Source organism: Juglans regia, chromosome 12 (assembly GCF_001411555.2).
Source record: "Juglans regia cultivar Chandler chromosome 12, Walnut 2.0, whole genome shotgun sequence".
Taxonomy (NCBI): Eukaryota; Viridiplantae; Streptophyta; class Magnoliopsida; order Fagales; family Juglandaceae; genus Juglans; species Juglans regia.
This window is the reverse complement of record NC_049912.1, coordinates 31315513-31340878: the sequence shown is the minus strand read 5'-3', so window position 1 is coordinate 31340878 and position 25366 is coordinate 31315513. Positions and strand designations below refer to the sequence as shown.

The following is a 25366-nucleotide window of genomic DNA, read 5'->3' as shown; positions in this document are numbered from 1 at the left end:
GGATGTTAAACTCAACTTAAAATTATATTGAACTTAGCTGAGTTTGAGAATCAAACGGAGCCTGAGTGTCTCTTAAAAGGTTTCTGCAAAAATGTTATTTAACCGAAAGAAACTTATGTTTTTTCTTTTATAGCATGGAAACTAAGCAAATTAGATTTGAAGATGATGTTAGTTATAGCTAGGTATATTTCGCTAAGAAGGAAGGAGTTGATTTTGTTAGCATTATTTAAATTAATGGAGCTGTATAAATTAGAAATTTTACATTGTATATTTACCTAATATAAAGTTTAGACAATGTTTGTAAGGCCCAATAAATGTGATCAATAAAGTGACATAACCGGGCCAACAAATCTGAAGCTCATAATTTTGATTAGGTCATGAGCATAAAGTGGTACGGGCTCAATTAATGTGTGAGACCCATTAAGGACTTATGTGATTTCATTGTTTTATGATCGGCAAAATTGAAATTTTTGGTGTTATATAAGGTCATTGTCCCTACTCCAGATTCACTTTTTACTCTATACACATCTCATCATTGTGAGTTTTTTTAGAAATTGAATATTGGACATGAAAGATCCTATGGTTGTGCTCTTCTATCCAATGGCTACTGGTATGCACTTTATATTATATTTCTACATGGGTCTGACAAGAGATCTTGGTCTTTTCAGATTTTATTTAAAATCCAACAAGTAGTATCAGAATAACTTGTCAGATCTGTGCGGAAATAAGGTTGTATTTGTGAAATACGTTTTTTCATATTTTGTAATTTTTTTCATCACTCCAATTCATATACTTTTGGTTTTGGAGTTCTTGGGTGACAATAACTTTTTATTTTTTTTGTTGTTTTGAGTTTTTGTGGCTGTCGCTGGTGTGTAGCCCATCGGAACTGTAAAAAACCGTTAGGTGGCCAAAAGTATTTATTTTATTTTTGTATTCTCGATTTTTTTTTACTGAAAGGACTACCGGATACATGGAAGGACGTCGAAAATGTCTTCATCGGCGTCCCCTCATCCAGATCTGTCGAAAAAATGGTTTGGTTGACCGGACTGGTGGCCAAAATATTGACGGCGCCAAAGTTCCTTTACTACTACAGTGACTCGAGTCAAAAAGATAAGAAATTCGGGTAGGGTTTTTGTTTTTAATTGAATCTGGTTTTTAATTCAAGTCTTGGACTTGGTTTAAGGTGAATTGAATTTAATGAAGGGTTGGATTTAGTGTGTTAGTCTGACCCATGTTTTGGACCCTTATCATAAGGCGTCACCTTTCTGGTCCAGTAGGGCCTCCAACTCCTCCATCTTTCGCTTTTTGGGTAAGCAATCCTCCGTTCGATGGCTATCGGTTTTATGGTAGGTGCAGTACTTAGTGTGGGTAGATCCTTGTCGTCGCTTACCCTGCATGCTCGGATCTCTATCGGGCTCCACTACTAGGCTGGAGTGGGTGCGGGGGCCGACCCGCTAGGGCGTGGGCTGTTCCTCCACGTGATTCGTCTCCACGTCTTCTTCTTATTACCTTCTCGGCCTACCCTGCTTTCCTGGCCAACTGCTTTCCTGTCCGTCTTCTCCAACTCAGTCTTTCAGGGAGTCGTTAGTGCCCGAAGAGTATCTTTGACGTTGATAAAATTGTCGGCTCGATCTATGAACTCCCTCAATGAAGTTGGGGTCTTCCGTGCTACCTCCGTCATGAAGGGGTTACAAGAACAGATCCCCCCAATAGTGCCGCCAGGGTATTTTTTCATCCTGGTCGACCGTCGTCATACGCTCCCTGTTGAACCTAGAGAGGTATGACTTCAGGCTTTCATCGTCTCTTTGTTTCACGGTCAGGAGGTAAGCTGCAGGTCGCCTACTTTTTCGGCTAGCCATGAACTGCGTTAGGAAAAGTCAGGCTAGCTCAACGAAGCTGTCGATGGTCCCGAGCGACAGGGACCCAAACCACACTTGTGCTGTTCCCTTTAGAGTGAGAAGGAATGCCCAGCATGCCACTTCTCCTGAGAACCCATGCAAGATCATGTGGGCCTTGAACGTCTCCAAATGCTCCAGGGGGTCCTTCGATCCGTCATATGTGTCAATTTGCGAAACTTTAAATCTTAAAAGGAGAGAGACTGCCATGACTTCAACACTATAGGGCAGCTCCATGCTAGTGGGCAGTTGATCCACCGAGGACATCGTGCCAACCCGTTTGGCCATTTCAGCATACTTGTCCTCGAGCTCATGGAGCTCGAGGCGCACTTTCCGTCACTCTTTTTCGGCTGCTGCCACCTCAGGTGCTCGATGAGACTTGGAGTGGTGGTTTTGCTTGTCTCCCTCCAATTCTCCATTGGTCCTCCGTAAGGAGATATGTTCCTGCTTGAGAACCACCACCTCTTCCATGAGCTTCCGTATCATTTTGGCTTGTTCGTTGGTTCTTCCATCTATTGCTCCGGGTTGTTCTTCTTCACATTGTAAGGCTTGAGAGTGCATTGTTGTCGGCATACAAAGGACACGCTATTATAGGAAAAGAGATCCCACAGACGGCGCCACTGTTGATGTTGTGTTTTGCTGCTTGGGCAAATCGACGCTATTGGGATTGGGCCTAGTACCTGCTAAGATAGAGATGGGGGGCTCGGGGGTCGTGATAACTCCGATGCCCAAGTTAGTTCAAGGTAAGAGATGAAGAGAAAAAGTAAGAGCTTAGGGAGAATGAGAGTATGAGTATTCAAGAGTGTATGTAACCCATTTCTCAGAGAGAGGGGGTATTTATACCTGGTTGGGGTGAGAGAGGCGATGGTGACTGGTGTGCAGCTCCGTACCGAGATCGGGTGTCCCTGCCAGCTTCCTGCTTCCCTGTAGACCTGCTAGGCCTGACCATGGTTGTTGCTGACAATCCAGGGGGGGATGTTGTAGCATATCAACCCCTAGGACGCATTGAATGCGGCGTGACCTTTGCCATGGTGTGTCCACTCTTGTTCTATTAAATGCAGCATGATCCTGGTCAGGCACGTCCGCCCTCCTACGCCGTCTAGACAGTTGTGTCAGGAACAGAAATGTCCCTAACGGTCGGCCAGTTATGGTGTCAGGCTATCTTGCTCACCTTCCGTCCTTTTGTTAGTGTACTCAGTCCCGTGTCCCTCCTCCTGGGCCTCCCTAGCCGACTCGACCCAGTCCAAGCAAGCCTTATCCTGGGCCCGGATTTCCCCTCACACTCTTTCAAACAAGAAAATATTGCTCAATTTCTAATACAATTTATCCATACGACTTGCATATCATCAACATCGTCTCGTAGCTCAGGAGGATCAGGGTATCGATTGTTCGGTCGCCAAGCCTCAGTCCACCAGTGCATGGGTGGAGGTAAAGGTAAGAATGATCTCACTTATTTCTTTCGTTTCTGAAGTTCAATTTGCTTCCTTTACAGTTGGATTTTTATTTCACGGACTACTCCTAATGAAGAACGTAATTGGGCATTATGTTCGGTCTCCTTTTGTTTGTGTAATCTTCTATATACCTGTAATGTCTTTCTTCAACATTTTTTTTTTCATGGTAAGGCATTTATTTTATTTGGGTTTAATAGCTTCCTTACATGTTCTCGGGCATCGCTGAGGTAGGATCGATACTAGTAGATTAACCCCTAGCTTCCCTTACATGGGGAACTTAAAAATTTGAATGGGGTTTTTAGCTGAAAAAAGAGCGGAGTTGGGTATTATGTTATCTGGACTCGGTAATATGTTCCACTTAATTTGTCTACGCAATCGTATGTCTTGTCTAGTTTGTCATTCAAGATAATGCAAGTTAATGACACCTCAGCAATGTCATGAGCCACTTTCATTTATAAACAATTGCACTTTGCTATAAACGTTTGTGATCAATATAGATTCACTTGTGGCAAACTTGCCATATCATTTCACCTTGTACATCCTCTTGCATATTTACATGTATGCTCTGGTTGATCTTGTTTTACTACACTTGATTCTCTTCTTCTCTCACATTTCTTCTAGCTGCTGATGTCCTATTGTGGAAGCGGCATAATGTTTCTTTTGGCATCATTGTTGTTGCTACAATTGCATGGCTTCTATTTGAGCAGTCTGGATTATCGTTCTTATCAATCTGTTCAGATGTCTTACTGATTTTAATTGTGCTTCTATTTCTTCATGCCAACTATGTTGTTTTCAGAGATAGGCAATGGGTAATATACCCATGTTCTACCTAGTGATTACATCTTTCTGTTATTGTAGCACCGAAATTATTTTCATCACAAATCTATTTTTGAGCAGCAATTGGAAACATTACCGGAGCTTGTACTGTCAGAGGAAATGGTTAATAATGATGCAGCATCATTTCGTGTTAAAATCAATAATATGTTGCTCATGGCTCATGACATTACTCTTGGCAAGGATTTTAGACTTTTTTTCATGGTCAGTCTATATTATTAGTATAGTAACTTAAGCTGAGGTGTTGCAGCTCTAGTGTTACTAATAGATTAATGGATAATAGTATGATTTTATGATGCCAAGAAAATTTGCCTAGAGCCTCAATTGAAGAATGAAAAACATGTTCTCTTTGGCAAAGTCTCTCCCTCTCAACTTTGCTTTATATACTCTTAGATAACAATCTGGTACACCAGGTTAGGTGTCGATATTTATTCTATTTGATTTTCAGGACAGGCAGTGCAAACCACTATCTGTGGTCCATCTACCCTTATGGAGATCTCTTGTAACATCCCGATCCTCTATCATTAGAGATAATTACACGGATATTTTATTAGATTTGATAATTACGTTATTATTATTATTATTTTGGATAATCATTTTATTGATGAAGTAGGATTAATTTTATTAAATTGAGATATATTTTAAGATAGGTTTTTAGATAGTGTGCATTTTTTTAAAAAAGTTCTTTATCCTTTTCCACGCATGCATGTATTCCTATATTGTTGGTTTCCTAGCTTGAATAAAATCTTTGTTCAAAGCCAACTCCCAACTCCAACTTATCCAATCTCCTTATCACTCACAATATCTCCCTCCGCCTCATCTATAAATCCTCTCTTCCTCACAATATTTCCATCAACACACCCATGATACCTCACGGCCAGAACTTTCCCATAGGAAATCAAATTTCTTCTACATGTCAAAACTGAGCACCCAAACTAGGCGCTACCGCATAGTTGCACCAAGAACCACATAGAGTAGCCCAGCTTCGAACCCACACGGTAGCAACTCCACGCTGCCTAGAACACGCCGACGCCACCACCAGCCACCTTAGAAGACACCGGACCATCCCCAGTTGCGAAAGCATGCCACAGCAACTACGAACTTCGCTCGAAGCCTCTGCTTCTCTCCTGCACGGTAGCCACCTCAGGATGCCGAAAAACCACTTGGGAAGCCATAGAAACTGCCTCATGGTTCACTTCCTTCGGCCTCGCACCGCCACGGTAAGCCCTCGATCGTTGCCCCTACTCTCTCTCTCGGTTGCTTTTCTGTGTGACAGAACTCTCTCTCTCTCTCTCTCTCTCTCTCTCTCTCTCTGTGCGTCGCACCTCCCTACCCAGAGGACCACCCAGTCGCGCTGCCGTGACCCCCGCCAGCAACCCAGAACTGCCGCACGTCAGCCTCTCTCTCGGTGAGCCCTTGCTTCGCGCGCCTCTCTCCTGAGCTCTCTGTGTTTCTGCAAAATATATATTAATTGCTTTAGGTTTTAGTTTACTAAGTGCAGTTGTGGTTGAGATTACAATTATGCCCTTTTTAATCTATTATTTTGAAGGATTATTGTAAGTATAATTACACTTATAACCTTACATTTAAGTATATGTTAATTATGAATTTTATTAAGTCATTTTATTTAAAGTTGAGTTGGACTTAATATTTTTAAAGATGACTTTTTACTTAAATAAATATATTAGTCATGGGCTCATTTTTATACGAAAGTGTTTAAAGAATTTGAAATGTATTTTAAAGTATACTATTGAGCCTATTATTTTAGTTAATATTTCATTTGTCTGTTTAGTAGGATTTTAATAAAATTATTATGTTATACTTTAAATAGAAAAATATGAGGAATATGTTAAGTATATTTAAATGATATTAATATTTATTAGATTTCTTATAAGATTGAATAATTTTGTTAAGAAATTAAACTTATTTTAAGAATTGGAATTTTTATGACTTATTTAAAATAGCTCAAGTATTCTACTATATTATAATATGCTATTAATATTGTAAATAATTTAAGATATCAGTATTTACTAATTTTTTTTATAAACAAAATATTTATTTGTTTATGTTCTACAATGTGAATTTAATTTAGTAGGATATTAATACTTATTTGTTCCCAAACAAATTTAGTGATAGTTATTACTGCATATAGGTGTCAAGTTACGAAGTGTTATTCAAGAAGAAGCGCATCGGTAAGTAATTTGATCGTAAATTAGGATCATCACAGTTTAGCTTATATATAAGTATTATTCAAGCCAGTTCATTGACATCCATTATTTATGTTCCATTCATGTCATATGCAAACATGTCATCCAGCATAGCATACGATCATGTCATTCCGCATCATGTTCAAATTCAGAAATTATGATTATGTATGTAATATGTCATGCATCTCATGTGTATAAGACACATAAACCATTTTAAATTCAAGTGCAAGATAATATATGATTAGTTAATTAGATGATCGTTCAGATGCATAGTACCAATGCAGTTCAGTTTCAGGGTGGATGTGCAAGCCACGAACTCAGTCGTGGTCCACCATAATATGCCAAAATACTATCAGTGGCTCCCCTTGCTGCAGTGGGACGTGGGGTCGGTGCACAACCTCGCACACAGGATTAAGTGTGTTGGTTAGTCAGATAAATTAGTTAAATCAGATCAGTCTGTAATTTCAGATAAATCAGTCATGCATAGCATAAGTATCAGTATGAACAGTTATGAATTTTAAGCTCTCAGCATGAAAACTGTTATGAAAACCTTATATTTATTACGTTTATGTTGTGATGAATTTCTTACTGAATCTTCGACTCATTTTAGTTTGTTTTCATATTTTTAATCACCCAGGTGAGGATGATGAATACGAGCAGGCAGGCTAGGAATAGAATGAGCAGTTAATTTTAGTTTCAGACTTTGTAAAATAAAGTATGTTTTTATGATATGAATTTATTCAATTTATTCATTTAATATTTTTGTAAGATATTTTATTAGAAGTTTTTTCTACAAAATAAATCTTATTTTTATTTATGAAATATGAGATTTCTTATCGAGTTTATTTTTATAAAAAACACGTGACATTCTTTGCCCGAGGGAAGATGGTGTTAGATCTCTGCTACTCGATTAAGCTCTTGGGATCTAGGATCTATTCCGCTGAAACCACATAACTTCTCTTTATTGTGCATTGTGTCTCTAACTGATTCATTTTAAGAAATTCTCTTACACGCTGTTGTGCTTTGACAGGTGGTTATCTGTCTGTCTCTTGTCTGTTATTGGTAGCTGTTTTTCTTCTTCACGCTCGCTTATATTGGCATGGATGTTGACATTCCTTGTCAATTTAGTGTGTAGTGTTGTCTCAGATTGTGAACTCTTTGTTCATGCATGAATGTTCTACTTCTTGTACTCTTTTTCTAACCTTTTCATTTCAACTTCGCTATACACTCTGTGCATTTCTATGCAAGTACATTCGTATGTTGTCACATACTCTATTAATGTGACCCGTCAATCATTGCTGCAACTGTTAAGAAATACTGTATCAAAGCCTTTTTAGACTAGATAGGAGGCAAAGGACAACTGTGAAATTATTTATATTTTTTCATTTTAGCTCCACAAGCATCCTTGCCTTAACTCAGTCGTTGCATTGGAAAACCAATTTTTCCTTTGCCTTTTCCTTTTGTTGTTTTCAGAAGAGGCAGCTCGGGCTTCGAGGCCTACCTTTTGTCGTAAGTGCAACAGTCTATTGGCTGAAGATCTTAAAACATATTTTTAACTTTTATTATAAGAAAAATTTTAAACATAAACTTTACATCTTGTACATCTACTTAAAAATATATCATTTTATATTTTTATTCATATAATAAAAATAATTTCAGATATATTTATAAGTAAAATAAGATAAAAAGATAAAATAAAATATTTTTAAATAGATATGTATAATGTGAAGTTTATGAGTAGCATTGCTATTATTGTAATAAACAATAAATCTGGCCTCTGATGAACCTGGAGGAATGTGTTGCATACTCCTGCTCGTGTGTGCTAGTGTGAACTGAATGTGATAAGCTGTCCATGTCTTGACCGTCCTGCTCGTATGATTTCCTGCCTTCTAATGCTTTACTTATTTGACGGTGACACGAACCATAATATCTATTACAGTCCCTGCCTTGTACAGCAAATATGAAGAGCATGTGGATAGGTGTTGTGGAATGATCCACCGACAGTTTTCAAAGCACTATAAAATAGTGGACGAAAGTGTTATTAGCAGACTCCCTCGGAATTTTTCAAAGAACAAGAATGTATAATTCTAATAGCCTTGTTTCAGTGAGATGACAATGCACATGCACAGAGGATTGTTTCGGAGTCTCATATGATGTTTTGAAGTCATCTATAATTTTGTTGTATTCTAGATGTTGGACCAGACTGAAATCCCTGGTTCTTAGTAATGTTTGGATTCTGCCCCATTATCTTTCACTATAGTATAGTAGGGGAAAATGTGAGGGGTTGATATAGGCACCTGGATCTGCAAGTTTTGAGTAGCCAACTGTTTTTCTGGTATTCGCTCTTGAAGAAGCTTAGTCGCAAGTACCGAAGTTGTGCACTCTGTAACCATACAAAACAAATATTTTGGCAAAGATGAAGATTCAGAGATGCACGACGGCGATCTTGTTTTAGGAGATAATAATTGTTGGCTGAAGTTCTGCTAAAAATGTTTACTGCTTAAGTTGAGACAGAACTCAGAAGCCAAAAACGTAACGCATGTTTATTCTATTTTTCTTTTTTCTCTCGCATTTTTCATCATTGTAATAAATTTGGTGTAATATGTTTCTTGATCTGTGATCTGGGCGTGAATGCAGCAAGATGATTCTGAACTTTATTTGAATTCCAGGTTGAACTACGGAGGGCTTTAGCCATGGGGCGTACAGTGGTATTAATTATTAGGCCATTGGTCGAAGATTGTCGACCTTATTCTACCTTTCAGTCTAATAACTCAGGCCTTGCCACGAAGAGCATGTCCACCCCCCCGCCGCGGCGTCCCTCTCTCTCTCTCTCTCTCTCTCTTTCATGCGACTGCAGTGGGCATCACCTGTAAGACACTATTATGTAAGCGCCGGAATGATGATTATTATTAAAGAAATATTTTAGCCACAAATGAATTGCACAAAAGTAATCCCACAAACTGATGTGACTTCACGTAGTTCGTCAGATTATAAAGTTATTTTTATTATAAAATAGATCTAACGAATTATATGAAATTACGTCAATTTGTATGATTATTTTTATATAATCGTTTTATATTATTATTATTATTGACCCTAGGTAGGTGACAGTTGAGTGAATGGGGAACAATACACAAAATCCAAATATTGAAGGAATTGCCCAGAATAGATGCATTGCTCTAGACTGACTGTTAATTGTGTCGTGGAAATTCAGGATTATCAACCCTTGATAGTTGAATTGAATAGGCAAAATCAGCTCATTCTGAAGCCAGAAAGATACAACCAGTGTTTCAACTTTCAAGTTCAGTCAAATGGAAACTTTTTAGCTTCTTGGGACTGTACGTTCATGATCAGGGAAAACATGTTTGACTGGATCTGAAGCTATGTGATTTTTTCAATGACTGTACGTAGTTGATGCTCATTTCTTCAAGATGATAAGGTCATTGTCTGCTTGGTTTCTAGATAAGATCATATGTGACGAACTGAATTCTCTATGTCCAATATAATGAATGTTTTAGAATTGAACCTGCAGTTGTCCCGTGGAACAAGGGTAATAATAGTCCATATATATAAGACCATAACAGGGGCATGATGGAGATACAGGTTCAAGATTTCAGAACTATATAGATACAGAACTAGATAGCAAGCAACGGATGAGCTCTTTCTACCCAAAGAAAGCTCACCTTCTCTAGATTAATAACCCTTTGTTTTTGTAATATAAGATATCGAAGTTTTATCTACAATAGTTCCACACAGACGCCATCATCAACTCCAAACGAGAACAGTTATATAAATGTCTGAGCTTCCCCATAGCTAGCTTGTAGAACAGACTAATGTTTCAGCAATTCACTTGCCTTGTTTAACCACACATTGCAAATATCTGGCGAGAACAGAACAAAGTGCACCTGCAAACAATGCATTGTGTCGATGCCAGTAAGTATCCAAGAAGATTCTATACATTGGTAATGACACATTTACCAGGACACCAACTTTGCCACATAAACCAAAATAAGTAAATAAATTCGAATCATGGAGGCAAAAAATAAACATGCAATACCTCTTTAAAGTCATTTGCAAAATGTTTAACCGTAGAAATAGCTATTGTCGCAGCTTCATCATAAGGATATCTGAAAGAAAATGATTGGAACGGTAACATGAAATTGTCATACACTTCTTATGGACTTCTAACGGAGGAGAAATTAGAATGTACAACCATACCTCAGCATTTATAAATTGAATAGCGCAAGTCATTGACATATATTTATGTTGTCAAAATAATGAACAACATGGGGTGTTTCCCTAATGTAGTTAATTATAAAAGAATTAAAAGTGCAATAAAATATTGAACTCACTTTGAAATGTCCAAATTTTACATGAGTCGGTCCATATCATGCAACTAACTGAATCCTCCATTCTCTTCATTAAGTCCAATAGATGTTGTGACTCAATACAAGCAACCAAGAATATAAGTTTATCATGTGTGTGCAATCCAGTGAAGGAAACACCATGTTAGTTTAGTTGTCCAACTTACCCATACACACCACAAGATATGGCCGGAAATGCTATATATTGTATGTTGTTGTCTTTGGCAACACTCAAGCTGTTTCTGTAATAGATTTAGCAAAAAGAAATCATATTTAGCAGCAAAAAACAAAACTAGTAACTAGAACAGCAGCAAAAAACATCATACTACCTATATGCATTTCTCAGGGATGCTTGAGGGTTACTATCAACATTGTAGATGGGTCCGACAGTGTGAATTACATGAGATGCAGGCAATCTAAAACCCCTGCATTGTTTCAAGAGGTTAGTATATTGACAGTGTGAAGGTCAAATTTGAGTTCTGAAAAGGCCTCAATAGTCAATATACCCTTATCCTACCTTATCGTATTTTTTGATAAGTAAGATAAGTTTTATTAAAAAGAAAGGGATATCATCCCAGTATACAGGAAGTATACTTTAACTCACTCAACCAATAAAGGAGAAAAGAGCTACAAAGTCCTGAAAATTAGAAATAGAAAAGATAGCACCGTAATGTGCTTTTAGTCCACCAATACAAAGGGGTTGTTTGGGAAACACATCCCATCTCATCTCATCTCAAAATTTCTCATAATTTCATTCCCAAACATCACTAAAGCACAAACACTATTCAATTTCAAATCTTCAACTTTTTCATCGAATCATTACCTAATCATTACAACTTTCTCAAACTTCCAAACAAAACACAAAAAATAATTCAACTTTTTCAAATCCCAAAACAAAAATTATATTAAAAAAATATTTCTAACAATATTTTTACTTTTTCTCTCTCCTCTAAAACATCTTAACTCAAACCATTTCACTACTATTCACTAACCATTTCACTACTATTTACAGATTTCTCATCTCATCTCATTTTCCAAGCATCTCCAAAGTGTATAAAACATACAACTTTAACTCTGATACTGATCTTTTGCTATTCTCAAAGCTACAACAGTTTCTTTCACTCCATATGCACCATAGCACGCACAATGAGACCATCTCACACAAAGAAACATAGAGATGGTGGCTAAACTGTCCATTCCAACAAGTTAACAACTGCACCACCTTTGAAGGCATCACCCACTTAATCCTGAACAGATCAAAGAACATGCTCCATAAAATGTAAGCAACCTGACAACGTAAAAGTAGGCGATGCCCGATCTCCTCATTTCTTCTACACATGCAAGACAGATCAACCACTAGCATGCCCCTCCCCTCAATGTTATCCAGGGTAAGGATTCCTTAGAGCGGCTGTCCACATGAAGAAAGCCACCCTTGTCAAAATCCTATTCTTCCAAATAAGCTTCTGCAGGGAAAGTTCCTTGGCTTGATTACAGCGCAATGACCGGACGTTTGAAGACATGGAGAGATCGCTGGAGGAGCTTAAAGATTTATTTTTTAGAACACTATGTACTTGGGCCATTGCTGTTGACTTCAATGGCATGGACCTACATGATTTTCTTGTCTATAATGTGCCTACTTAGCCTAGGGACTACCTTTGTTTTCTCTTTTAGAATTCTGTACATGGCTTTGCTTATTCTTTGATCGATAAAATTTGTTTACTTATCTAAAAAAAAAAAAAACGCCTCTCCTAGATGAGGTCCAAAGCAACTTAACAACACTATTTTGTTCCACCCTGCATGCATACAATTTGTTGTAGAATGATGAAAAAAGGTCAACATCCCAATCAGTAGCGTCCCTAGTGAAAATGACACCCCATTGATCTAAATCATGCCATGGATGATAGAGATCCACCACATATGCCCCTTCATGCTAGTGATTCTATAAAGGATTGGAAAAAAACTTCTCAAGGATTGAGCATCACGCCAAACATCATGCCAAACACGTATCTTTGAGCCATCCCCACCATAAATCCAGTATACCAAGAGAACTCACTCCACCTCTTGTAATGTTTTTCCAAAGACCTACCTCATAGGACCCATTGACCTCATGAGAACACCAACCTCCCCCTATACTCCCATATTTTGAGTCTATCAAAACCCTCCATAGGCTCTCCCGTTCATAGGCATGCTCCCAAAGCCATCCCATATTGCGTGAATTGCAATGATTGCTGCCATATATATTTTCTACAGACATCTCCTTTTAATACTCACACAACACATTATGTCATATGCTGCTCTCACAAATTTAAAATATATAAAAAAAATCTGTGAAAATAGTAACATAAACAAAAAACATTATAGTCCTTAACATTGTGCCATGTGCTTACTCATAAAAAAAAACATTGTGTAATGTGTCAACGTATATACCGAGTCTACTGATAAAAAACGTATATACTGATTCTATTATATAAATACAAAGCGTAATGTATCAGCATCAGTAATACAAAGTCCTGTGGAAAAGGCATTTGTCCCATTAACAATGGCCATTCGATAGTGATAGTAAATTATTTGTGTGACTTGAAATTTCCAGAATGAAACTCTTGTTAGACACATTATGTGGCACCAAAGTTGTATTTCAAGCATTGCATACACATTAGCAAAAGACAGATCTTAGATGAGCTCACAAGGTAATCCTTGCTTCTCCTGTGGGACAACGAACTCCAGGCCTGACTTCTGGAACATTATAACATGCTTGTAGGAGATCTGGCCCAGCAGCTCTATGTATAGCTGAAAAGAAAAAGGAAATAAAAGATAGAAGTTATGGCTACTAATATTACAAGAAACTCCACAGAAGATCCTGCCAATTACCCCCATCTGCACCACCTCCTCCAAGCATTAGCTCATTGGCTGGATTAACCTGCAGAGGACGCCCATCAAAACAATAAAAAATGCACTGGAAGTCAAAGTAGTTTATAATTCATTTCAAATAGGGAAGTAAAACAAAAAGTAATGATATGAAAATTAAGAATCCCCAATCATGCAATTGCAAACAACAGCAGCCAGTTGGGTACATTTGGATATTTGTGGAAATTAAATGGTTCTATCATTTTTATAGGTAACACAACCATTAACATCGAATAAATTTAAAGAAGGAAAAAAAAGTAGTTTCTATCCACAACTGGTAACATAGGATCACAGTTCAAAATCAATAAAGAACTAAGATGTTGTATATATCACAAATATATATGATATGAACCTGCAGTCATTAATGGCCTGTCTCGTAGCTCTTAACTTATATCATATATAACAAGTTAAGAGCTACGAGACAGGCCATTAGTCAATAACATAGCGTGGGTCATTGTGCATACATAATCTGAACCGTATCAAGAGCTTCGAAGACCGTAAGAGAACCATGGATGAGCTTAAAGTCTTCTTTTTTAAAACTTTGTTCTTATGGGCGGGGGGGCTATTGTTTGTAATGGTCTAAATGTCCATGATCTTTCTACTTTCTATTGTAAACTCTAATTAGGTTATCCTCATGTATATTCCTTGTGTACTTGGGCTTTGCCTACTTCTATGAATAAAATTTCTTGATTACCTATAAAAAACAAAAATCGGCTAACAACAATTTCAATCTAATAAGCATCCCCACCGAGGGTCATATACAGGAGAACAGGAATCCTAATTGCAAAACAACTAAAAGTCCTCAATAAGCTAGTCTTGAGACTCTTGAGGGCTTCGAGAGAGAGAGACTGACTATGGCATCGGTGGCGCCGTTGACGAACCACTGGGTGATGTCCCCCTTCTGAATAACGAGATCGTTAGACGGAGACAACGGAAAGCGAGTCAGGCCGCCTCCTCCATTAGAAACTGTGGAAACCCTGGAACTGGCACTAGCGGCTGCCATTGCTGGTGGTGAGGAAAGTTGGAGAAGGGTAGGAAGATGAAGATGGTAGTGGAGTCCTCTGTGTGTGGTTGTTGTAGTGACGGTGTTTATAATTGGGTTGGGTCTATTGGACCAAGCGAAAGCTGATGATGTTCTGAGGAATCGCACTACGACTCCGCACGACGTGCACGTGACACCACTCATCGTGATTCCTGACGACTGCCTCTCTCTCTCTCTCTCTCGTCTGAACGGCACAAAGACTGCTTCTCTGTCTAGAATAATTATTAAAAAGAAAGCAGCCAACCCAACCCAACCCAACCCAAGGAAACCAGGCCCTTCGACCTCTGGACCTGTGAGATATACAACTGTGAGTCTGTGACTGAGAGAGTCCTCTGTCCTGGCAGTCTTGCTAGTCGATTATTGTAGGCCAGAGCTAGCTACGCGACATTCAAACGCGATGCTCAACATAATAAGCAAACCTCGTTTGGATGCCATCATCTCCACCTTCGTAACGGTGCACCCTCACGAGACCTCCGCACTGCTCCACTCCTCCTCCTGCTTCTTCTTCGTAAAGCCCCTACACCACTCTAATACTCTCTCCTATTTCTTAGCTTCATTTTCACTCCTCTGGCTCTGGGTTGTCGGTTGTTTTCGGCTCAAGTTATTTTCTTTCTTTTTCAACCTCTAGATCTTGAGCGCTTACTTCGTGGTGCTTCCGTTGCGGGATGAGGCGGCCATCTCCTTGGGCTTATCGAACCTGCCAGGTCTCTTTTTGGGTTCCTTAGCGCTCACTTTGATTGCTGCGCCTCTTTCCACTCTGGTTTTCTCTCTGCCTCATCTTTCCAAAGGGAAGGTATGTCTCAATTCACTGTACATGAGATTCCCAGACTCGGTTTTTCGGGTGCTTGACTTTCTTGGGTTGGTTTTTCAATTAATCCATCAATGTTTTTGGCATAAATTCTGGGTGGAGTTACATAACAAACCTTAGAATGTTTGGCTTCAGTTTCAGTTTGGGATTAATTACATGGTTCTATATATATTTTTCTGCAATTCATACGATGTGGTTAACTTAGAAAAAAAATCTCAAATGATATGGGTGCATGCATGCGAGATGTGGATTGATTATCCCGAGATTGATGATGATGATGATGAAGGATATAATATTTGGTGTACTGTAATAGTTATAACTTCGAAATCTAAAATGATATTTCTTTCTGAATTAATGATTTTTACTCTTAATAGAAATGGAAACATATAATTTTAATGTCTCTAGATGGCCTTTTTTGTCTAATTTTTAGTTTTGCTCCTTTTATATGTCATCCAGTAATAGTGCTTCTTGAAATTCCAGGCTTTGGTTTTGATACACAGGTTTTTCTGTGTATCACTTGTTTTATTTTTCATTCTATGGTTTTTCTCGTCGACTGGATATGCATCGTCCATATTGAAGGTAAAATGAGAATCTCATGATTAGATAATTGTTTTTGATTCAGGCTACACATTCACTCCAAATTCATCTCACGCTAATTCTGCATTTTTTCATATATAGGGTTCAATAGCTACATCCTCCACTTCAAAAGAGGATCAGAAGGGTGATAAGAACCAATCCAGTTCTACATATTCTGCAGATTGGGAAAACCATGGATGGTTTTATATGTTAGTGAGAGTTGGATTTTTCCTTTGGGTATGAAATTGTCAGGACATTTTTTTTACTGTCAAATATTTTTTGACTACTATTTATGATTGAGAATTTCCAAAATTTGGGTTGTGATAGGAATTTTTGCTTCTTTGAAGGTTGCTCTGCTCAATCTAATTACAATTTCTTCAACTTGGGCAAGAGTAATTGATGTGATGGACAGTGAGGTCTGTTTGCTGCTCATGTCTCTGATAACAAGTATAGATTTTGGCACATGTATGACTTGTTTTGTTTTCAGTCAGGTTCAAGATTGTTTGGGTTCATTGGTGCTGGTGCCACACTTGGCCAGCTATTTGGATCATTATTTGCCACGGGAATGGCATGGTTGGGGCCATGTATGTTTTCTTGTTCAGTTGCTTGGAAATTGTCAATTGTGTTTTCGCTGGTGTTCTTTTATTTTTTTTTGGTTGGTTTCTAACCCATGGATTGATGTGTTGCAGTTCTACTCATATTTGCGGCTTTGTTAATGGAATTTGCTGCACAGTCGGCAAAAGGGATAAATCAGGATGCATCCCGTGACTCCCATCTTCCCAAGGAATTATCTCCCATCAGGTCAGCCATATTTCAAATTTTTATATGTACTAGTTGCTATAAAACTGCTTTAGGGGAACTTGGAGATAATGGTGAAACTCTCAAGGTCATATTCATTTTTTTCCCTTGGCCTGTTCATTGATTCCTTTCCTTTTTTTTTTTTTTGGGGTCAATTAGCTTTAATCTGTTATCGAACCTCAATGGTGTTCAGTACCGATCTTCAATGCACCGACTATTTTGATGTTGTGTGGTATAACTAAACAGTTTGGGAACTGCAAACAAGTCTCTGTATTCTGCTGTTGTGATAGATGGATATATTCATGGTAAAACCTTAAGGTCCTATGTTTTCATGTATTTTGATTGCATGTCATGTGTTTACCATGTACTGTTGTCAACTTGATATGTAGCAGATTTTATCATGAAGAAGTGAGCCAATAAGTAAAAAATTGCTGAGATTTTGAATTATAATATGAATATATCTCTGGTTTGGTTTGGTTCAAACTTTGAAAATCACCAAAGTGATCTTTATAGTTGTATGCTGATAGTAAGAAAATTTAACACTCCCCCCCACCCCCAACAAAAATAAATAAATAAACTCAGTAGCTGTATAGTGTATACTGTTATGTTTTGAAAAACTTGCTCAAGAGAGCTGAGGATTGATCTTATTATTGAAAGAACCATGAGTGAGATCAGGGATTAGGGGCTAAATCTGATACTTCTTAACCCAGTTTTGTTTGTTTTTTAGAGAAGCTGATCCCGATCAGCAAAGTGAGGCTGATGCTCATACTGCGCATGCCCTCAACTGTTGTTCTCATAAGTCGTCAAAGTCTCAGCTTTGGGCTGTTTTAGATGGACTCCAGCTTATAATGTCGTCAACATACTTACTGTACGTGTCTTTGTTTCTGTGGCTGAGTGCAGTTGTCTCCTCATTCTTTTATTTCCAAGTAAGATGATCCTTTTTCAAGAAATGTACTTTTAGTATATGTTGAATGATATGACTATAAAGCTTGAGTACAATAATCTTTTTATCATACCATCTTTTCCACCCTCCAGTTCTGAGGAAAAACTATGAAAGGCAAAGGAAACTGCTGCAGAAATATTCAGTAATTTCAAGCAAATACTAAAATTCTTATTCACTGATAGGAAAAATAAAATAAAATTCTTATTTACTGATAGAAAAAAAAATAACGATCGACAATTTGAGGAAATGATGAGCTTGGTTGTTATGGAGTGGTGCTTCTTGTGTAAGAAACATGGTGAATCAGTGGATCATTTACTTCTACATTGTGAGGTGGCTAAGGCATTGTGGGATGGCATTTTTTGTAGAGCTGGGCTGGCTTGGGTTATGCCTATGAAGGTAGTGGATTTACTTGCGTGTTGGAATGGGCTTCATGGTTGTACTCAGGTGGCTGCTGCATGGAAGATGGTTCCTTTGCTTCTTATGTGGTGTATTTGGTGGGAAAGGAATGAGTGGTGCTTTATAATGAGCGTAATGTAGAGGAAGTCTGGAATTTTTTGTGCGTTCCTTACTTCAGTGGTTTTCAGCTATTGTGCTTAATGGAGGTTCTGCTAATGAATTTTTGTTTTTGTTTTCTGATTCTAGAATGTAATTAGGTGTTTCTTTTGTAAACTTCTTGTATACACGGCTTCGCCTATTATCAACAAAAAAAAAAAAAAAAGTACTTTCAAGCAAACTCTGTTTCCACTCTTTCTTTCTGGGACTGAACAGATTAATTTATTCTCAATTCCATTTAGATAAATTGATAAAATTTTGTTGTATATATTCCTCATAATTGGTATTAACTCCCAAAAAATGTAAAAGCTATATCATTTGTTAGAAGAATTTCTACTTTTTCTGGATACACTTTAAAGACTTCATGCACAAGCAACCGACACCTTATATAAGCTCATCTGCCCGGGACTTCCTGCCACGTCCGGATTTCCAGTGCTTAATTACTACTTGGAATGGTTGAGTTGAGTTCTGTGCATGATATATTCTGTCATCGTTGTTCCTGTGGATTATCAATTAGACGTGTTCAGTATGCTCAGTTTCTCCCTTTTCCTGCACTGCAGAAAGTGAGTGTAATTGCTGCAACTGTTACTAGCTCCATTGGCAGAAGAAGATTGTTTGCTCAGATAAATAGCTTCATCGCGATTTTTATTCTTGCTGGACAACTTACCTTAACGGTATGCAATGTCTCTGTAGCCTATATGCTGATATTTCATGTTGTTACAACAAAGAAAATGCTGTTTAGGGAGTTTTCTTAAATCCTTGAGTGCATGCCTGAAAGTAAGTTTCATGCATGTAGATGATTGTAAGGTTATTGGCTTTAATCCTGAAACTAATAGCAATTTTTACCCTCAAAAGATTTAGCTCATTTTTATTCATCAAAAAGATTTAGCTCATTTAAAAAAAAAAAAACCCTTAAAAGATCTCATTTTGGCAGAGGTTGCATGATATATGCCTGAAATGGCCTCGTTTGTTTTCACAACTCCTCTCAACTCATCTCATCTAATCATTACAACTTTCCCAACTTTCAAATCCCAAAACAAAAATAATATTAAAAAATATATTATAACAATATTTTATTCAAATTTTAACTTTAATCTCAACTCATTTCATCTCATCTGCGAAAACAAACGAGGCCTATTGATGGCAGCTGGCAGAGATATATCAAGCAATATTTGCGGTAGCCTCCAAAAAGGCAATCTCTCTCTCTCTCTCTCTCTCTCTCTCTCTCTCTCTTATTTTGGCTGGTATTATGGAGCGGGATTGAGGGCATATGCTGAAATCTAGATGGTAACTATATCCTGCTGGAGTCAATTGCTTTGGAGTTTATACTCTGTTGAGTCCCTGCTCATAGTTTTGGATTTCCATTATTGACTTTAATCTGAAATCAAGACTTTTAACCATGGGAGGTGGACAGTGCACTTGGAAATTTAGCCAGTTTCATGCATCCACTTCCTTAGCAATTAACTGGAACGAACATAAGCATAATTAAGCATGAGCAAATTTTCCAGGGTTGTAGTTATTGCTGTTTATTCAAAACTCATTTTGTCTTGTTCAGATTAACTTACTAATAGGTATTAAATATATTAGTTAATGGTGCTTCTTAAACATATTTCCAGACTCTGATGAATAGATGTGCATTTTTGGGCATCTTGAAAAAAACCAGATAAGGAGGGTGTCGCCTGTTCAACAAAAATAATTGGAATACCTTTTTAAAGGCCAGAAAAGAGATTATTCTGAGTAATATGAGGACGATGTACTTATAAAAAATATTGGGTAACAATAAATATATCTATGCAGTGTATATATCCTGCAAGGTAATGGAATTGATGTTTTTCAGTTTTGTAACCTTCGTGTTTTGTCTTCCCTTTCCTTGTCAAGTACAGGGTCGCATTCTTACTACTGCCGGGGTTACCACAGCTATTTGTGCTGCTCCGTTTGTTGCCTTCTCAAATTTGATTGCTATTGCCATTTGGCCAGGTTGGGTAGCTGTTGCTGTCTCTGAGACCTTGCGAAAGGTTTGTTTCTATAAATGCCAGTGGCCCAGTTCTCTGTCATTCAAATTAGAACATGTTTTTCTATTCGTGCAGTCTCATTTTTTTTTTCTATAAATGATTAGATTCCTTCTCATTTGTAATTTTGCAAAGGAGAACTCAAAAAAGACGGCCGAAGTTGTGATACCTCATATAATAAAGATAAGAGTACGTGGTGTGTAGGACCCACATTATTTGGGAATGAGAAGTTCTTGCTCTTTATAAGGTTCCAATGTGGCTCCAATTGTATTATTGACTAGTCATTTTAGAGTATAGGCCATGTGGTTTGGGTCTTCCATTGGAGCGTTATAGAAGTTGAAGGTCAATATAAGATTGTGAAGTGGGTTTTACAAGTTGCAACTGGTTTACAATGCAGGTTGTTACTTATGTTGTGACCAGGCCTGGAAGAGAGCTTCTATTCACTGTTGTCTCACAGGATGAAAAATACAAAGCCAAGGCACGTCCACCTTTGCTTTTGGGATTTTGTTTTGATTTCCTGCTTACAAATTCACTTGCAGTTTGTTGTGAATGTTTGAATTTGAAAATATAGAATTTAAATTTGGAGTTTCCTGAAGTTAAGATGGGGCATTGATCTCAAGCAATATGTATACACTTGCTCACACATACTCATGTTTCCCTGGGTGTTTTCTACGTCATTAATTGGGTGACATACACTAATAAGTTTAATAATAGAACACATCAAAACACCCCCCGATTTCATGATCCTGCAGTTATGCATAGATGTGTTCATTCAAAGACTTGGAGATGCTACAGCAGCAGGGATGTACAAGCTATTTTTTGGCTCTCTCAGTGGGAGAACATCGAGTGTCTCAATCTACGCTCTGCCCGTACGTATATACCTAAATTTACTTTTTTTCCTCTATTTTATTCCTACTCTTGCTTTTTTGGTTCGGATGAAAGAAACTCTTATTGCTTGGTATTGATACAAGAGACCTGCACTTATTACTCTGCTTTGACCTTGTTTTTTGTTACTGAAGGGTGTCATTCCCTACTCTAGGCACTACTTGTCTGGCACTCTTCATCTATAATGCATATTTTTTTCCTTGAATATTTGTTTCCACCAAGAATAACGGCTGTATGATATTTTTTTTCCTTGACTACACCAGGTCTGTATATTGTGGATAGCTACGGCATTCCATTTAGGGCGCCGCCAAGCTCAGCTTTCAAAGCTCCATGCAGTTTCTACTACCTAAAATTTTGCTAGGATAAAAAAAATATGTATTTGTTGCAGAATATAGGATAAAGAGTCTTGGTACTTCATTGGTGTAGCCTTTTTCTTTTTCCGCAATAATAGTCATTGACGGTCGTTCATTCATCATGGATGAGGCACAAAAAGAGCGAGAGCTCCCAGACATGTGATATGCATTTACCTCATTGCTCATTTCAACTATCTAACGCACTTGTCATTTGATGAATAACTTGTGCTTTAATAGAATGGAAGTGTTTCTATCCATAAGCATTCAAGTGTTCATAATATTAATTTCCACTGACATAGAAACCTGCAAGCATGAACATGATATAAAAAAAAAATATCAACACTGCACATGACCAGTAGAAACATGTTTCATCTAACAAAATCAGTTGAGAGATTGAACAAAAGCCTTTATTTCACGTGTATGCAATTCCATACTGACAATACACATGCTATATATACTGTTCACGTGTATGTTGTTGCTGTGCTGGCATATACAAGTCCAGCAATAATGCACAATACCCCAAATGATTGTAAGACAAGATTAAGATTATCATAGTCCAGAATTGACATCCCGGGAATCTACAATATGATTGCCTTAACTTTGGCCTCCGACAACTGGGTCAATCAGGTCATTCGCAATTCAGATTCTAAAAAGATATCCCCATATGTAATATTATAATACGAACTTTCTCAATCATTCATTTCATTTAGGCCACACATTTGCACATCCATGAAGCACGTTCAATTTCCCAGGCTCCTAGGCCCAAGGCCCAGTAGCAACTTAACTGAATTTCGTATCACCCTGAAAGCAATTTGAATTTTGAAAGTATAAATACTCAGTGTTCAACTTCCCCGGAGGGCATGAACACGGTCTTGAATCAAGTTCCTTTCCCAGTCTGCTATGTCCTCGAAAGCATATTCTGGTAGGCTCTCAAAGGGCTCTTTCCATCCATCATTCTTAGCTAGATCGTAAGTAGCTCCTCGTATTGCTCTTCTATTGGGTCCACAGGGTCTCTTTGCAGTTAGCATATCATATGCTGTATTCAGCTGTCACAAAGCCACAAACCAATATATGTTTCAAATTTTGATTTGTTTATCTGGAAAACCAATCAAATATCTCAGTAATTCAGTTAAATAGCCGCGCTTCAAAATTCAAATAACTTTATGCAACAGTCTGAACTTCACCCAAGCATACACACTAAGTTGCTAAAAATGTAATAAATGCTGCAGTTTCCAAAACCCGACAGGGAGTGCATATAGAGATCATACATGAGTTTTCAAGGACAGGTACCATGACGAGCAAGAGAGTTAAGGACTCACATTCATACCACAAAACCAGAACATGTAAGAAATTGCAACAGCTGGGGCCCTTCCTAATCCAGCAGTACAGTGCACATAAACTTTCCCTTTCCCCTTGGAAATGGCCCATTCCAATGATGAAACAGCTTTAGGCAATCCACTTCGCAGAGAATCTGGATCAAAATCTCTTGCCTACAGTGCATAGAAAAATATATCAGGGCAAAAGTCCTGTGAGTAATTTATCAACTTACATTTCTTCCTGTGCATGAAAAACTGAACAGATAATTTGTCCTGAAGATTTTCAAGTTCCAACTTTTTTTCTCCAAATCTTACATACCCAAGTACATCAACTGCATGGAGATCATTGAGGGATGTAGGAACAATCATCATGCATCAATATCAGACCAGAAATAATAGGGTTTCGTGTCACCCGGCAATGAGGGGCCTTCTCCAAGTTATTTGAAAACGACTAGGATCTATTATATTTTAAACAGTGTTGCTAGAAGAACCTTTTACTTACAGGCCTCCTCATGTGACGGATTCCAAGTTCTTGACATCTTATTATTATTGACTGCAAATCAATTCCCCAATATTCAATGTCCTTGTCCTGCTGCAGGTTCAGAATATATGCCACATTCTGCTCCTGTTTTAGATGATCTATATCTTTGGGCTTCTGAGGCTGGGAGCCTACTATCAGATTATCAGTTATCAGAGTGTAGTTCATCCCTGCACAAAAGTCGGTTAAGAAACTTGAATAACTAAAATGGTCATTTCTTTCTCTGTTGGAAATGTTAAATTTCGAATTATTTATACATCTGGCCACTTATATCATGGGCAAAACCACAGATCCCATAATTCATACTTTTTTCCCTTTTGTTCTATTTATAGTCATGGTTATTCTGACAAAGATATTGCTATGATGCTATTCAAGTCTCTAATTAGCTATCCTACATTACTCTAATAAATAGATCCCCAAAAACTCTTCTATCAATGAAGTTAGGCACAATGGCTATGCTTGCTTCTGCGTGCACGCGCGCGCACACACATATATATGTGGTCACAGCATTAATTGTTCAAACAGTCAAAAACCTTTGCTAGAAAAAGTTAATATTTACTGATAAAAAACAAAAAGAAATCAATATTTGTAAGAAAAAAAAAGGGTGGTGTGCAACGCAGTACTTTTCATTAGTAACTATGCCAACTTCTTTTATAGGCGAATAAAGCCATATTATCCTGTAAAATTGGCGAGTACTTAAAAAGTTGCTGTTCTAGCACCCTTTTCTATTTTAACTTTTGGGGCGAAATCAATTATAACCTCCCTTACTCTCCTTCACTTCTATGAAAGGCATCCTTGTCTTGAAAATCAACCATATTACGCAATGCGATTCAAGTTAAGATCAAAGATTCAAAAGTATCCATAAGATTCATATGCACTGCAGTATTATAGGACAGAATATAAACTAAACTGTTGTCCTATAAACGAACACACCAAAAAAAGAAAAGTAAAGAATATCCGAAATGTAGATTCGAATTGGGTTACCGATGACATGAAGGAAAGTAATGCCAATTATAAAAAACCAACCCACAAGGCAACCACCCATGTAAAAATGTTTTCTTTCCTCAAAACGAGATTTACCACAAGCAGGTAAGCGCTCAAACGGTCAAACATATAGGCGAGCCAAAATCCTGAATGGCAATGGAAACGGAAATATTCAGAAGAAGTAGGTAATAGAAGAGAACTGACCAAGATCATGGTGATACTCATAAGGGCTCCTCATCATCCTCTTCATCGCAATGTTGTACTCTTCCATCTTGGACCTGGAAATCGAGGCCCCACGGTTTGTGGGATTCTGATCAATCCCACTACTCTGGGTGTCGGGTAGTTCTTTACAATAAACCTTGCTCGCTTTCAAGGCGTTCCGGTAAACGGGCAGTATGAAATTGCACGCAAAGTTCAACCTCTTGTTCGGAAGAGGATGAGTTGTGAGGGCTGAAGAAGAACAATACCAACAGTTACTGAGCCCGACACTTGCCATTTTAGTTTACACCTCTCTTCTGAGTGAGTTCTTCGATCTTCTTGACGTTGTTTCTTGGACCCTGGAGGTTGGGGTGTCCATTTGTCGGGTGAGATTTTCCGGAGAACATGTGATTTTACAACCATGTCCTTATCGTCTACCATTAATAACATGTTAAGGCCCGGTTTAAGGCTGCGTTTGGTTTCTAAACTACTCTCAACTCATCATTACAACTTTTTCAAATTTCAACATAAAATATAATAAACAATTCAACTTTTTCAAATCTCAAAATAATAATAATATTAAAAAATAATATTTTATCAATATTTTATCATCTCAACTCAACTCAACTCAACTCACTTCAACATCCAAACTCACACTATCTCTGAGCTGTAGAAAACAAAATCTTACCTCATCTTTGATTTTTCAACT

At 37.8% G+C, this 25366-nt stretch overlaps 3 protein-coding genes and 1 pseudogene across 4 annotated transcripts; 2 read left to right on the top strand and 2 right to left on the bottom strand.

Moving 5' to 3' along the window:
• Window positions 1-3019: 3019 nt before the first annotated feature.
• On the top strand, window positions 3020-8610 carry LOC108985382 (annotated as a pseudogene).
• A 1323-nt stretch (window positions 8611-9933) lies between these two features.
• LOC108985386 (macro domain-containing protein VPA0103) lies at window positions 9934-14944 on the bottom strand. 2 transcript variants are annotated; one of them, XR_001995178.2, is made up of 8 exons: window positions 14509-14944; window positions 13620-13668; window positions 13436-13538; window positions 11081-11176; window positions 10919-10993; window positions 10740-10803; window positions 10445-10514; window positions 10277-10292 (listed from the first exon to the last, which is right to left on the bottom strand). XR_001995178.2 is itself a non-coding variant. In XM_018957666.2 (7 exons), exons 1-7 carry the CDS (start codon window positions 14839-14841, stop codon window positions 10218-10220), a joined length of 801 nt encoding a protein of 266 aa, XP_018813211.2. In that variant the 5' UTR covers window positions 14842-14944; the 3' UTR covers window positions 9934-10217. The 2 variants fall into 2 exon arrangements, 1 of the variants encoding a protein (XP_018813211.2); XM_018957666.2 differs by lacking the exon at window positions 10740-10803 and having other exon boundaries at window positions 9934-10292.
• A 14-nt stretch (window positions 14945-14958) lies between these two features.
• LOC108985385 lies at window positions 14959-21878 on the top strand. Its single transcript, XM_018957664.2, has 13 exons — window positions 14959-15205; window positions 15326-15490; window positions 15986-16084; window positions 16184-16318; window positions 16429-16497; window positions 16569-16665; window positions 16771-16882; window positions 17607-17805; window positions 18935-19048; window positions 20258-20389; window positions 20781-20861; window positions 21136-21252; window positions 21532-21878. The coding sequence occupies exons 1-13, from the start codon at window positions 15095-15097 to the stop codon at window positions 21616-21618; spliced, it is 1518 nt and encodes a 505-aa protein (XP_018813209.1). The 5' UTR covers window positions 14959-15094; the 3' UTR covers window positions 21619-21878.
• A 128-nt stretch (window positions 21879-22006) lies between these two features.
• Window positions 22007-25050, bottom strand: LOC108985381 (phosphoglucan phosphatase LSF2, chloroplastic). Its single transcript, XM_018957662.2, has 4 exons — window positions 24664-25050; window positions 23440-23645; window positions 22941-23111; window positions 22007-22667 (listed from the first exon to the last, which is right to left on the bottom strand). The coding sequence occupies exons 1-4, from the start codon at window positions 24953-24955 to the stop codon at window positions 22464-22466; spliced, it is 873 nt and encodes a 290-aa protein (XP_018813207.2). The 5' UTR covers window positions 24956-25050; the 3' UTR covers window positions 22007-22463.
• Between the last annotated feature and the right edge of the window lie 316 nt (window positions 25051-25366).